The 14,755-nt window shown below is 38.1% G+C and overlaps 1 protein-coding gene across 1 annotated transcript in view; it reads left to right on the top strand.

Moving 5' to 3' along the window:
- Positions 1–14,755, top strand: part of ASPG (asparaginase) — a 75,724-nt gene that overhangs the window by 50,857 nt on the left and 10,112 nt on the right. The window contains exons 10-13 of the mRNA XM_034770021.1: positions 1,854–1,973; positions 6,261–6,356; positions 7,373–7,536; positions 13,661–13,747. Of these exons, the coding sequence (XP_034625912.1) occupies positions 1,854–1,973; positions 6,261–6,356; positions 7,373–7,536; positions 13,661–13,747 (467 nt within the window). The remainder of the gene's footprint in view (positions 1–1,853; positions 1,974–6,260; positions 6,357–7,372; positions 7,537–13,660; positions 13,748–14,755) is intronic.

The following is a 14,755-nucleotide window of genomic DNA, read 5'->3' as shown; positions in this document are numbered from 1 at the left end:
AATATTGTAAGTGTTCAGGAGTGTTTTTTTTTTATAAAGGGCATGCCTAGACACAGGTAAATCTGGGGCACTCTTTCTTCCCACATCACACCTTGCTTTCTTGCAAACTTGCACAGTCCTGCTTCTTAAAATTCTAATTGAGACAAAAAGAACAAGGAGTACTTGGGACACCTTAGAGACTAACACATTTATTTGGACATAAGCTTTCATGGGCTAAAATCCACTTCATCAGATGCATGCAAGAAGGTGTGAGTAACAGTAGGGGGAAAATTAGCATGGGGAAATAGTTTTTACTTTGTGTAATGACCTATCCACTGGAGAAACTGCAGAACTGGAATTAATTTGCAAACTGGACACCATTAAATTAGGCTTGAATAAGGACTGGGAGTTGTCAACTATTTGAAATGGTCCATCCTGATTATCACTACAAAAGTTTTTTTTCTCCTGCTGGTAATAGTCCACTTTAATTGATTAGTCTTGTTAGAGTTGGTGTGGCAACACCCATTTTTTCATGTTCTCTGTGTATATGTATATATGTATTCTTACTGTATTTTCCACTGCATGCATCTAATGAAGTGGGCTTTAGCCCACGAAAGCTTATGGCCAAATAAATTTATTAGTCTCTAAGGTGCCACAAGTACTCCTCGTTCTTTTTGCTGATACAGGCTAACACGGCTACCACTCTAAAACCTGTCACCAAGCAAGGTAATTGAGGCAACTTACACAATAGTTGTAGAGGCATCTTGACAAGAGAAAGCCAGCATATAAAATCATCAAAGTTGGAGAAACCAGTGGATTTGTTAATGTTCATGATGTTCAGATTTGTTCCCCCTTTCCTCCAGCTTTTATGAAATCTTATTTCTAGATTTAAGAGTGTCTCTATTTAGGGGTGCTGGAAGAATTTGTATCATGCGGGTGCTGAGAGCCATTTAAGCATTCTGTAAACCCTGTGTATAATGGAGTCCACTTCAAGCCAGGGGGTGCGGCAGCACCCCTAGTTTCAGCATCTATGGGTCTGTTCATCTCCAGTCTTGTTTCAGAGGCTGCTTCTGAGCAGGGAGTCTCTCATTGATGCTTGATCCTAGTTAGTACTAAGGCCCTCATCCTGCAAATCCTAAATACATGTTTAATGTTGAAACCCTGAAATCAATGGGGCTACACACATGCTTAAAGTTAAGCATGTGCCTAAGGGTTTACAGAATCAGGGCCAAAGGGCCTGATTCAAAGCCTATTAAAATCGGTATGAACCTTTCCATTGACGTTATTGGGCTTTTGATTGAGTGATAAGTGTACAGTCAGTGCAGTGCATACTAGTTAAACATTGCCTTGCTTCGTTACTCTAAAACACCGGACAAAGGCAGGATCTCAGAAGGCCCAGTGCTTTTCCTAAAATCACCACTGATCTCCTAGTTTTATTTTCTCATTCAGTGTTTTAACTTACTGTTAGTTTAAATAGGATGCTACTTACCATGCTGGGAAATCTTGACTACTTAAACCAAACCGTTCTCACACACACCCCCACCCCAAACAACTGCTCCGCCTTCTGGATTTTCGAGTATGTTCTGACATTTCTCTATCTTTTAGGTTATAAACTCTTTGGAATTATAACTGTTTTTACCTTTGTTTCTTCTCCAGTGCCACTTCCACTGTGCTAAGCAAATAAATAATAGCCTATAGAAAATATTAAGTAATTTCAACTGTGTTCTTATTCTATGGGGCAAGATTAATTTTTACAGTAAATTGCACTCATTTGCATTTTCTGTAACTTTCTAGCTTAGGCTAATAAAAATTAACAGCATCAACCCTTTTTCTCTTGCTTTTTACAATGATTTGTTTGTTTGCCCATTTTTCAGATGCTGAGTAAGAATCTGAGAGGAGAAATGACTGTAGTACCCACAGGAGCCAAGATCTCTCTTACAGATAGCAAGTTTATTCAAGTTATTGCCAAATCTCTAAATGTCAGCTGCAAGGAGGTACCTACTTTAAATATTTAAAGTGAACTCATGTACAGCAGAAAATTAACTTAAACAAGTATATCTTAAAGGTGAAATACAGTGCAACGTTGAAAACGAATCATAGATTTCCTTGCTAAGTGTCCCAACTAACCAGGCCATGGGGGGGCATTTGGTACAACAATAAGTTAAACTTTGAATTTGTTTTCTATGTCTGTAAAATTCTCTTGATACTTCTTGGTTCACTGATGATCTGTGCTATCACAAATACTACACGGGTCATTGTCATGCATGGTACTTATGATGTGAAAGAAAATACTAAATTATTTTGAATTTTCTACATATTTTGACAATATGGAACAATTCAAGCATAGAGGGAAAATACTGTAATACACAAGATTATAAATTACTAGTACAATGAGAGGCATTCTGCGTGTAGCTGTTAATGCGGAGTCAAAATATTAGTCAATGTTGATTGCACAACAAATGTTCTATGGAGAACATTGCAAGACATAATTATTATGGTCTTCTCTTGGCTTGTTTTCAGGGAAGGTTTAATTGAATACCTACTCTAGAGTGCATGGGGGTAGGAGAGAAGGAAAAAGGGTGAGGGACTGGGGTCACTTGGAGTGAGTTAAACATAAAAGAAGTTGAAGACTGGGTTTCGAAGGTTACACGCTCTCCTGCTCATTGAACTCATGGAATTGGGATCATTCTGCAGTTGAGAGTTTTAAAACAAACAAAAATAACCCCCCACTTATAGCACAGACAGTGTGTTCCAGATTTTCTGGGTCATTCTATTAGTGTCAGCAGAACTTGTTGCTGCTGTTCTTTGAATTGTGGGTCACTAAGCTCTGTATCATGCTTTATGAGACAAGATCTCGCTAATGACCCATTGGGGAGGCTTGGAATGACCCCAAATAAGACTCAAGGGCTTGTGTAAATACAGTCTTTGTACTGCTTTAACTTTATCATTTAGAAACTATATAGTTAAATCAGTACAAACCTCTATTGTGGACACAATTATACCAGTATAAAGGTGCCTTATAGTGGTATAGCTTATAACTGTCTATGGTAGGGGGTTGTACAAACTTAACTGTTTTGGTAAAAAAAAAATCACACAACTACTCAAAATAATTAATTTGGTACAAAAACTGTGCGTGGATCAGGTCTAAGGAAGGGTACAAAGCAAAGCCATTGGACTCTTTGGCTCTTTTCATCTTTATGAAGTTGGTGTCTCCTAATAGTGTCTCTTCATAGTCCTATCAGAGATGAATCAGAGCCTTATCGGCCACACTCATTCTAACATATGGGTGAGAGTGAAGTAGGAATGGTATGAAACTTGCAGGGGTGAGGTACATATCGCAAATATTTTTCTCTCTCTCTCTCTCTCTCTCTCTCAGCTTTACGTAATACACAGGAAGATCACAAGTATCTTCATGCTGCATTTTTTGTTGGCTTTTGTGAATCATAGATTCAACTTGTGCTCCCAGAGGCTGAGATGAGAGAATTTTGATAGAAAAGCACTAGTCCTGTGCTGTACTTCTGGGAGATGCTGGATTTTGCTCCTATTTTGATTATAGGACTGGAGCTGAGACAGCATCTTTGTTAATCTGCAGGTCAAATGGGTGAATCTGAAGACATTCGGAAATAGCTTGCTGGTTCTGTTTAACCTGGATAACAGCTGGTAGGCTGATAAATGCTTTATTGTGGAACAGCTACACAATTTCTAATCTCACGCACCTCAGGTCAATAAATAAATCTTTGATGCAGTTGGACTGGATCAACACAGAGGTCTGTAAGGGGAGAATACATGTATTGTTTGCTTTTGGTAAACCCTGACTCAGGTGGTCCGAGCAGACGGAAGGCAGACAAGGAGCTTAAGGACCCAAAAGCCTGGTCCACCCAGGCTAAATGTAGCCTCAGGACTTGAAGCAGAAAGTTGACCATGTTAACCCAATGCATGTGGGTGAAGGTATCTACCTGTAAGCCATGCCACTGAGCACAGTAGTACAATGATAGGTTAAAATGAGGAAATAGGGAGAGCCCTAAGAGACAACAATGTGTTCCAGTACATATAAGGGTTTAGCACAGAGGTTCTCAAACTGGGGGTCAGGACCCCTTAGGGGGTTGTGAGGTTATTGCATGGGGGGTCGCAAGCTGTCAACCTCCATCCCAAATCCCGCTTTGCCTCCAGCATTTATAATGGTGTTAAATATATAAAAAAGTGTTTTTAATTTATAAGGGGGGGTCGAATTCAGAGGCTTGCTATGTGAAAGGGGTCACCAGTACCAAAGTTTGAGAGCCATTGATCTAGCATAATGTGTGTTAATGTTGAAGGCCTGGGTGGCTGCCTACGGAGTGCTGAGTGCACCAGAAGTTTATTGATGCTCAACCTTTCTTGCGAGGAGAGTTGGGTAATGTTTTTTACAACACATTGTTTTTTTGCTGAAAACTGCATTGGGGGGGCTGAAACTATTTGCCAAATTCAGGTCAAAGTTCATGAATACTTTTGGTTGGAAAAAACAGCCTTTTAATTTCAAATGTGATCAATAAAAAAGGTGAAGAACAGCCTTTCTGTTCAAAAAACTCGAGAGGGGAAAAAAGAACAAAAAGCAAAATTTGTTTTGAGTCGACCAAAACATTTTGGTTGCTACAAAATGATTTTTTTGTTTTTGATTAGAAGAAAAAATGTTTTGGTATGAATCGAACCAGATTTTTTTTTTTTCAGTTTGGCCCCTATACCAAAAACATTCATTATTTGCGCAGCCCAAATAGTGAGTAAGTAACATATGTTAGTAACGTAGATCTAATTTTTGGAGTTTATGCAGCATACTCTTCCACTATGAAAAGCATTTCCAAGCAGAATGATAAAAAAAAAAAAAAAAATAGCAGAGCAAAAACAAGTGTTGCTGTCCTCGGTTCTAAACATCAGTAGAAACTTCTCAGCATAGTATATATTAGCAAATGGTGTTATATATATACTTTAAATGACGTTCAATATTGTTCTCATGGTATGTTTATTGGCTTAAAATCTCAAAAATGGCCAGTGATTCTTGGATTGTTCCTATGTTTAGGTGCCCCATTTGATACACCTTATAGGGGTGTTACTTTCAAAGCCTGGGTGATCTTTTGAAACTCAGACCCCTTTTTAAATTGCCTCAGGTTGGGTTCCCAAAAATGGAGACACCCATAGTTGTTAGTCCCTTTTGAAAATTAAGGCCTTGATCTCTTTAATGAGCATGAGTTTTCTATGAGCCTTATGAAGGTGGATCCATGATAGGTCCATCATATTTATATATTTTACTCTTCAGTCTGACTAGCTACCACAAAAAGACAAAATATTGTAAATTTGTATGTGAATCAATCAAAGCAGGTCTCAAAATTTAAGAATCTTTAACAAATGTGGTTCAAAAAAGTCACACCTTATTGATATTAGGACGTGCCATATTTTGCAGGATCCTATTTAGCTATGAGGTTTGTGAATACTGAAAAAGATTGTTTACTAAATAGCTGTTAGAATCAGCATGGTCAGACTAGGACTCAGAAGTATCCTAACTCCATATTGACTTCAGGAAACTGATATCTGTAGTTAGTAAGGAAGTGGTAAGTTTGGTAATAATACAGTTTTCAGGCATTTAATTTATTATCTTGATCACTTCTTTATTATATTGATTTTTATATGAAGTGGGAGATTGTTTTAAAATTAATTATCAAACTTCAAAGATGACTGCTTAGAGGCTTTTTCATTGCCACTTGCACTAGAAGAACCGACATGCTCATTGTTCCGGAAAATAGACATTTTAAAATATGCTATTTCAGTTGCATATTGTTTATTGGCCAAACCAGAAATGGTTTCCAAAAAACTAATATTGGGTTGAGATGAGCACATATTGATAATAGGATGGAGTTTTGCTGTGTAGAATTCATGTGTAGACACAGGGATGTCATTTGGGGGATCTGAAAAAAACTGTAATTAGCATGTGCGTCTGAAATAGCATAGTTCAGAAATCCTCTTAATTTAATTCCAGTGTAACTAGGAAGTGAGAGAAGTCCAAGTAACTATGGAAACAGGGTTTTATGAACTTCGGGGAGAGTATACATGTGACTTCTTTTCCCTCAAAGAATGTGAACAAGATTGTTTTTACTAACTGGTATCCTCAATTATTATATTTGGTTACTCTCCAAGTAAACGTGGGTGCAATATTGTTCTTCTGATGTAGATATCAGTAGTTCTAAGGACACAAATGGTAAATAAAAAGATATGTATGATACTAAAACTTTTAAATTTTATTTTTTGTTTCCCAGGAGCTGGAAGCAATTAGAGATGCATTAATTCCTTCTTTGGCCTGTGCCGCAGCTAAAATAGGTGACACAGATGCACTAAAAGCCATAGCAGAAATGGTAAAAAATTAAACTTTTTACAAATCTTTTATTTATAGCTTAATACAAAATGCATTTGTAAGAAACTGGAAGCAAGCAATATGTCTGTATACTAGATTATGGTAGTAACACAAACAAAAATCTACATTTTTAAGTTGCACTTTCATGACAAAGAGATTGCACTACAGTACTTGTATGAGGTGAATTGAAAAATACTATTTCTTTTGTTTATCATTCTTACAGTGCAAATATTTGTAATAAACAATACACACTTTGATTTCAATTACAACACAGAATACTATATGAAAATGTAGAAAAACATCCAAAATATTTAATAAATTTCAATTGGTATTCTATTGTTTAATAGTGCAATTAAAACTGCGATTAATTTTTTTGAGTTAATCGCATGAGTTAACTGTGATTGACAGCCCTAGCAATAATTCTTTCCTTGCTGTTTTTAAATATGTAGGTTCTTTCTGGTTGCATTTAATATATGTATGCATATTTATGTGTGTGTCTGTATAAGTGGTGCACATTCTTAGATTTGAATATTCATTCTTTATGACGTGTGGTCAGGCATCTGGTAGGTATGGTCAGGCATCGTGGTAGGTGTGCTGTGGCATCTGGACCTGTACTTTTTCATCCACAGAATGTTCAAAGTATTGGAACTGGAGAATTCACCAAAGAATTTCTTGATGTGGTAGAGTATTTTTAGCCACTTGTGAAGGTTCCAGAGCTGAAAGAGGTGCCAAGGATGGTCTTGATATACAAAACCACTGTTTGTTACATCCAAAGGTCTATGCATCTCAAAGTATACATGTTTACCCGTGACTACTGGACACCATAATGGACTTGACTAACCAATTAGTTTCACATAAGCTTTTGAGAAACTGTCACATGTTTAATGATTTTTGGTCATTGGATTCAAACTGTAATGTTGGAGTAGGTATCATTATGTGACTGAGCCCCTGAACCAACCAGCCTCCGGTGTACTATCATTACCTCTTTCCTTAGGCGTTGATGTGTTTATGTTGTAGGGTGGAAACTTGAGCTGTGAAGATTATGATGGTCGAACTCCACTTCATATTGCATCAAGTGAAGGAAATTTACAACTAGTTGAGTATTTATTGAAGTATGGAACAACTGTTTATGCTAAAGACATGTTTGGTGCTACCCCACTGAAGTATGCAGTCAAATTCAGGTATTAAAAAAATACATTTTACACACAGATCTATGAGAGAGCTAACCCCATCTCATTTCAGATTTACATCGCTTTCAATTAGTGGGTTTTGGTCAGCAATCTGCAATAGTGGAAAGCAGTGATCAATTCTGTGACAGCAAATTCTGTAGTTTTAAAGGATGTGTAAATGGGTTGGATGTTTAGGACATTGTAGCCGAAGGAAACAGCCTTGCTGATGCCAAATCCCAGAGCTAAGTAAGTCAAGATTGTTTTTTTTTATCCCTACCCCCTACTCCAGGACTCCACTATTTGTGGTGAGATTTCTTTATAAAAGAAAAATTTTACTTATTGTTAATTTTGTTTTTGCAGAAGGGAGAGTTCAGGAACTAGAGCAATAGGGGAGGGGGGCTGTCTCTTTGTACCTTCCCTTCCTTGTCAGGAACAGAGGGTTTTAAAATAAAACAGGCTACTCCAGTAGGCTGAAGGGTTTTGTAACCACCCTTTCTTTCTGGGTGACCATTTCTCTGATTTCTCTCCCACATACTCTACACATTTATCAGCAGAGGCATGCACAATAAGCATGTGCTGGCTGCCTCCCTCAGTGATTCTCTCTCCGTGTTGGCAATGACACCAATAATCCTTGAAGTTGGTCTCCTAGGTGGTGGTGGTCTGTAGGCCAGTCATTCTGCTGGTCTTTATCCTATTGTGTAGGTTCATAGTGCCACAATTTATCAGAATATAAAAAGATATCAATCACTGTAGTTGAAATTAAGACTTGTAGTTTGGAGATTTACAACCTTATTGGTCCTCCCACTTGTTTGAAGCTACAGATTGACTCTGTCTCTCACTTACCTTTGCTTTCCCTGTTTATTCATCCTATCCTTTAGGCCCTTATTATGTGTTTACAGTTTGTGAACACCATTTGTCTGTATTTTTGAGGGACAGTGCCCATTTTTTATTTAACAAAATATTTATCCTTTTACACTCTGTGCCTCCAAAAGGTCCCTCAAGTCCAGTGCATGTCCTGGTCTTTCTCTCCAAATGTCTCTGTTATAGCTTTCAAATGTTGGCAGGTTCACCTGTCTGTGAGGGCTGGATCTGGCTCCCTGTGGAGTCTGACTGTTCTGTTTATGTAACAACTGAAGAAATCTCTGCAAAAGGATGTAAAGCTTTTCTCCTCTACAGGAGCTCGGACGCTGGCTTAGCACTGATCCCAGTTTCTGCTAACCCAGGACTCTCAGAGCACAGGGTGGCTGCACACTGTGCTACTGCTAGACCATTGCGTCCCCCCTACATCTTTATAGTTGTCACTGTCATTCTCTTATAACTATCCAAGCCTTTTTGATATAAGAAATATTTATAAAAGTTGTAAACCCTCCCCTCCACACACACACACCAAGAACCAACTAAAAGAAAATCAAACAAACTTGCAGTAGAACAGAGGTGCCCCTAGTCCAGTGTGAGAAAGCACTGCATCACTATTAGATGTTCCTGCAAATCAGATACCTGCATTTATTTTACCACACCCAACTACTGCCTAAGGAATTTCACATGAGTTTGTTGTTTGGATTCCTTTTCATTGCCACTCCTATATTCGACTCCTACTATGCTTCTTTAAACCTGTACACCCATTCTGAAATGGGGAGTGGTAAAAGGAAAATGAATCCTAACTATTTTTAGTTTTTGTTTGTTTGTGCCCTCATCAGAATGAGAGGAAAAGCTAAATAAATATGTCATTTTATTGTCTGTAAAAATAGCTTCAGGCCTGTACTGCTAAGATACTAAACTTTATACTGAAGCTGAAGTGGCTCTGGACATTAGAAATCTTGCAGAGCTAATTTACCTCTGATGTAGATGGGGGTGTATGGAATCAAATATGTGCTAAAAAGATGTGATTACTACAAAATATATTTGAATTGCATTCATAAAACAACTGCCTGTTGAAGGTGAAGAGAAAAAATATTGATGTTAAACTTTTGCATTTTATATTAGGCAACAAAGGGAAATGCCTGTTTTAAAAAGTATTACTAATAAGTATTCTGTGCTTTATATCATGCTCAGAATTGCAAAATATAAAATTGTGCTTTTTAAAACAATCTAAGAAATTGCCTTAACTTCATAGACCTTTGCACTGATTGATTCCTTTTTCTGGAAATTAATATTTTAGTTGAATTGGAATATAATCACCGATTTATTCTGTATAGTGTCTACTCCTCTCAAAAGCTTTATTTTAATGTGTGTGTCACTTCTCTCAATGATTTGGGGTTTTTTAGCAAATCAGAAAAATGACTGGTGATTTCTCTCTTCCCTTACCATTAGTATACGTGGTCACGATTTGTGTTTCTGCCAAAAAGGATCTTAACAGAGCACTGTCAACTTGTAGGCAAACAAAATGGCCTATGTCAACAGTGGTGTCATGTTTAAGCTCTTATAGCTTTCCTTAATTTTTAAAAAATTAACTTGATATTTTCATTGCTGTTAAAATTGGAGTTCTTTTAAAAGCCATAGTAATCTGTTGCATGTCCATCTTCTCTCCCATAATACATGTACTCATCCTCTTTATTACTGTGTATATACACATTCTCTTTATTATAGGGCACCTCATACAATATCTCACACCCAGGAGATAATGTAGGTCAGTTGTTTGGACCTATAAAAGTTAGCAACATCCCTTTGACTGCCATTTTCCCAGTGCCTTAATAGAGTGTTCATTTTCAAAACTGTAAAATAAATACTTTTATAAAATACACTTTTCTAAGCATGAAACAGATGTCTCAAATCAAAATTTCATATATTTTATTTATTATAACCTTTTCCTTATACTTTAAACTTAAGGACTAAAATGGCTGCAAAGAAAAAGTTGTATACAGTTTGTGTTGCACACTGCTGTGAGAACATCAGAGACTATTGTTGGTAAAGTCACTTCCCACATAAACATGCATTGAATCTACACCTCACTCTGACTCTTTAAAATCACATTGTAGTCTGTCTGATATTATACAATGCTTCGGAGTTTGAAATTCATAGTGGTTCAACATTGTGAAAGTTGAATGAGAAAAACAGAGCCAATCCTGTCATAGCCATCCTAGCTGCTAGAGAAGCAAGGATCAAAAAGAACGAAGCTAATCACGTTTAAACGTACATTATACCTGCATTTCTTTAAATGGCTGGTGGAAAGTGCAGCCCAAGGTCCTGAGCCTCTTACACGTGGGCTTAATTTTGTGCACTCACAGTACATAAACTGATGTTCAGAAGCCCTTGCAGTATCAATGTCTTAGTTACTTTTCTAAGGATAATGAAAAAACTCTGATAACTCAGATTACCGCCTGTGGTGAATATTGACTTTTTAATGGCGACCATGGTATGTACCAGTTTTTAGGGATCCCAAAAGATTGAGGGCCAGATCATTCTTCTTGATTTTAGCTGTACAGGTGAAAAAAACCCATGCAAATGGCCAAAAGTTTGTCAGAGGAAGGGAAATTTGAGCCCAAGTAGCAGGAGAGCATTTATGGCTTTTGGGGAACTACTCTCTCCTGTCAAATGTATGTGAGAAATACCCACACAACTTAATTCTGACCCTGTCAGCACAGATTCCCAACCTGCAGCTTCACACCTCCACATGGAATGAGAAGCGTGGTTTTGTGGTTCAGACATGATTGTAATGCAAGGAGAGCCTGGTTCCTGAGTTGTGTTGTGTTACCAGTTAGAGTAAAGAGCCATGGGGGCTAGCGGATAAGGTCTGGCCCTCCATAGGGGCCCTGAGATTGGAAGGATTTCTATATGGATCTAAGGTCATCTGTGGGGCAGGAGGGCTGTACCTCCTACCACCTCTAAAGATCTCCAGACTCCATCTGTTGCAGTGGAAACAGTGGGCTCAAGACCATTGAGGTTTCCACTTAGTTTCAGTTTATTTTAAAAAAAGAAAGTCTTGCCAACACACACTTCTCTCCTCCTCTCACCTCTATGCAATCTGTTCAATATATTTATTTAATGCTGCCAAAAAATGCCACAATGGAGCAGTAGTCTTTTTAGGAGTGTTAGAAATGCTGAGTACTCCAGGACAGACCACTACCAAGGAAACTGATACAGACACTTTTTGCATGTACTCCTATACAAAATACAAGTTTGTGAGTAAATGTAAAAGCTTTTCTGCTATAATCTGTTATCAGTTTCATTTTTCAAATGAGTACTAAACTGCTTGATATGTTGTGGTTAAATCATACTCTTATGAGTTGTATTATGTAAAGAAAAATAAAGACAGCACTAGTTCCTACTTGCTGTCTCCAGGAGACTCTTACTGACAGCCAGCCATGTCTCAAGGGACTCTTCTGATGAAATATTTAAGATAACTAGACCAACTTACAATATGTGCAGTTGCAGTAACTGATCATGCTTACTTTGCTGCAGAGAAACAAAGAAATTAAGATTTCAGTTTCACTCTGGGCAAAAAATTGGCCGCATGATTTAAATGCTAAAATTCCATTGAGCAATTGAAAGAATTTAATTTTTGAAAAGGCAAAATTTTAAAAACCTTGTCATAAAGTTGTTACCAGAATAGCTTATAAGGAAATGTGGATCTTGTATCAAATTTAAAATTTTATATTTTAATTGGGCTTCATCATGATAAGCTTTAAAGTAACTTCTCTTTGTCAAGATGAAGATTTCAGAACACAAGCTGTTTGACCTGCAGTCCAGTTTCAAAATAGGAAGGTATTATAATCTTCAAGAAGAATAAGAAATGTAGAATAAACTCAACATACATTTGAACTTATTTTTGTATTTGTTGATGAATTAATATTGAGTGACTGGTTTGTTCTTAAGGTTTTGAATCCAGCCATAGATTGTTGATTTAGTTAATGAACAGCGTTGTACTTTTCACTTTAAAATGTTCCTATAGCCCCCTCCAAACAAAGTCACAATAGATGTGATTATACTTGAAATAGACATTCTGTAGCAGTGTCGGTTAAATTCTGCCTTTGAGTTTGGGAATTAGGCAACACAATAAATTAACATATTTTCTTCTCTTGAGACCTGGGTCCAAATCCCACAGGGCATTAGGTCAAGTTCTCCAACTATCATATTTTGGCTGATCGTTTTCCCACAACTTGATATAGTGCTTCTTTATTATTACCCTTTTGGGTAATAGATGGTCTATTGTCAAATTGTACATACATCCCACAGCATTGTAATCCAAACAACAAAGTTTTAAGGAGCCATTGCAGTGGCCTCAGCAGAACTATTTCTGAGTTGTGTGGCTGAGGAATGGGAGCCAGGCTGGTCATGTAGATCCTACCATACCTATCAGGCAGAAGAATGCACTTATGGGAGAGGGCCAGCCAAACCATGACCATGGGTGGACTAGTAGGCCATGAAGAAGATTGTATCCAGCTGGGAAGAAACTTAGCAGAGAGATATTTTGTGGGAGATTCTCCCAAAGGTCAAATAAGAATCTAAATTTATGGGTGCTTATATCATCCATGAAGTCATAGGAACTTTGGCATCTCTCATTTTAACCCACAAGGTTTCATTGCTAACATTTAAAAACAACAGAAATCTTACCTTGGAGAGACTCAAAATGCCCGCCTAATCTATCCCTTTATGTGGAAAATACACACAGAAATACTGTTACTCTGTGAATGCCTTCATTGTCTATCTGCATTTCAGTGCTTGAATTAACAAGAGCTAGAAATGGGGACAGTCAGGGGACAAATAAATATAGATTCATATTTGAAAGGTATTTATGTTCCTTTCTCTTCATTTTGGATTCAGTAATTGAGAATGTAGCATTTTTGTAAATTCAGTGTGCCAAGGGAGTTAAATGATGTAATAAGCCTTTGCCTCTTCCTTGCCCTACATCAGTGCAGAGGAAACTGGGTGGGGTTTAGTGGCCTGTGATGTGAAGGAGGTTAGAGATTATCTGTTGGTCTCTTTTCTCTTTAAACTCAGGCTCCTTGAATGGAGAACATACTCATCAGTCTCTCTCTTTTTTGGGGGGGAGGGGAACATACCAATCTGAAAAATGGTGAGAATCAGTGTATAAAATCTGTGTTTATGGAATACTTGTTTTGATCTCTAGATGTTTTTCCCCCAGGATATTTAATTGTTAAAAATAACTCTTTTTCTTGTTATCAATTTTTTCATAAAGGCATATAGAAGTGATTCAGTTACTGCGTGAAACTGGAGCTCACCTTTCCAGCCAAGAGCTAGAGAACATAGGAACGGAACTTTGCAGGTAAAGATGACATAAGTTTAGATATTGCATTGTAGCATGGTCCAAGTGTCAGGAGCACAGCTAGCTCCCAGCCTGGTCGCTAGGCAACACAGCAAGCTCAGCTGGGCTCAATGAGCCTTCTCCAAATGTGTGTGTTCCTGATGGGGCAGGGGAGCCAGCAGCCTGCTACTTGATCCTTGCAACAGCAGTAGCACAGCAGCTGCTCAGCTCGTACCCACAGCTGTACCTGCCCTGCCTTGGCTTCCACTAATTGCTCCAACCCTGGTTCTGCCTTGATTCATATCAGCTTCAGTCTAGTCCTTGCCTCCCTGCCCTTTTCTGACTCAGACTCTGATCTATGGCTCGGCTTCTTGATTGTGACTTTGGCTTACCCTTTGGCTTGGTGTTCCCAATTCTGATTCTGGTTCTGACCTTTTGGCTTGGCCCCTCAATCTTGACTCTGCCTTCATCCTCGGATTGGTACCTGACTCCTGGATCTATGCTCGCCTTTACTCTGGACTGTCGCCACAACCACCAGTTAAGGTCCTGTTGCAGCCACTAGGTAGGCCGCCCGTTCCCTGGCATCTTACACCAAGTCAGCTGTGCTAATATGCAGTAGTTACAGTTACATCCTCCTCCTCCTGTTATCTCTATTTTCAAGAGTAAATGATTGAGTTGTTAATATGCCCAGGATTTATTTTGAAATGGGAAACAATCAGGGGTTTTATTATTGAAGCAAACCAATGTGGTTGGGTATAAATTACCGAAGTGATACAATAATATGTTAGTGCAAACTAGGGATCCACATGGGAAGTGCGGGGGGGGGAGGGTTACAGCACAGCACTTTGGTGTGCACTACAGTTCACACCTCCATAGTCTGAGCTGTGGTAAAGTGTAGCAAGGCCCTAGGTGAGGAATTCTTGGGTTGTAATCTTGATTCTGACACTGGGTTACTCTGTCTGTAAAATGGTGATTTTTTTATAGTAACCTGTTTCAATGACTGATGTGAGAATTGTTTCTCAAATCCTT

This window comes from Trachemys scripta, chromosome 4 (assembly GCF_013100865.1).
Source record: "Trachemys scripta elegans isolate TJP31775 chromosome 4, CAS_Tse_1.0, whole genome shotgun sequence".
In the NCBI taxonomy this organism is placed as follows: domain Eukaryota; kingdom Metazoa; phylum Chordata; order Testudines; family Emydidae; genus Trachemys; species Trachemys scripta.
Note: the sequence above shows the minus strand (reverse complement) of the source record. Positions and strands in the feature narration are given on the sequence as shown.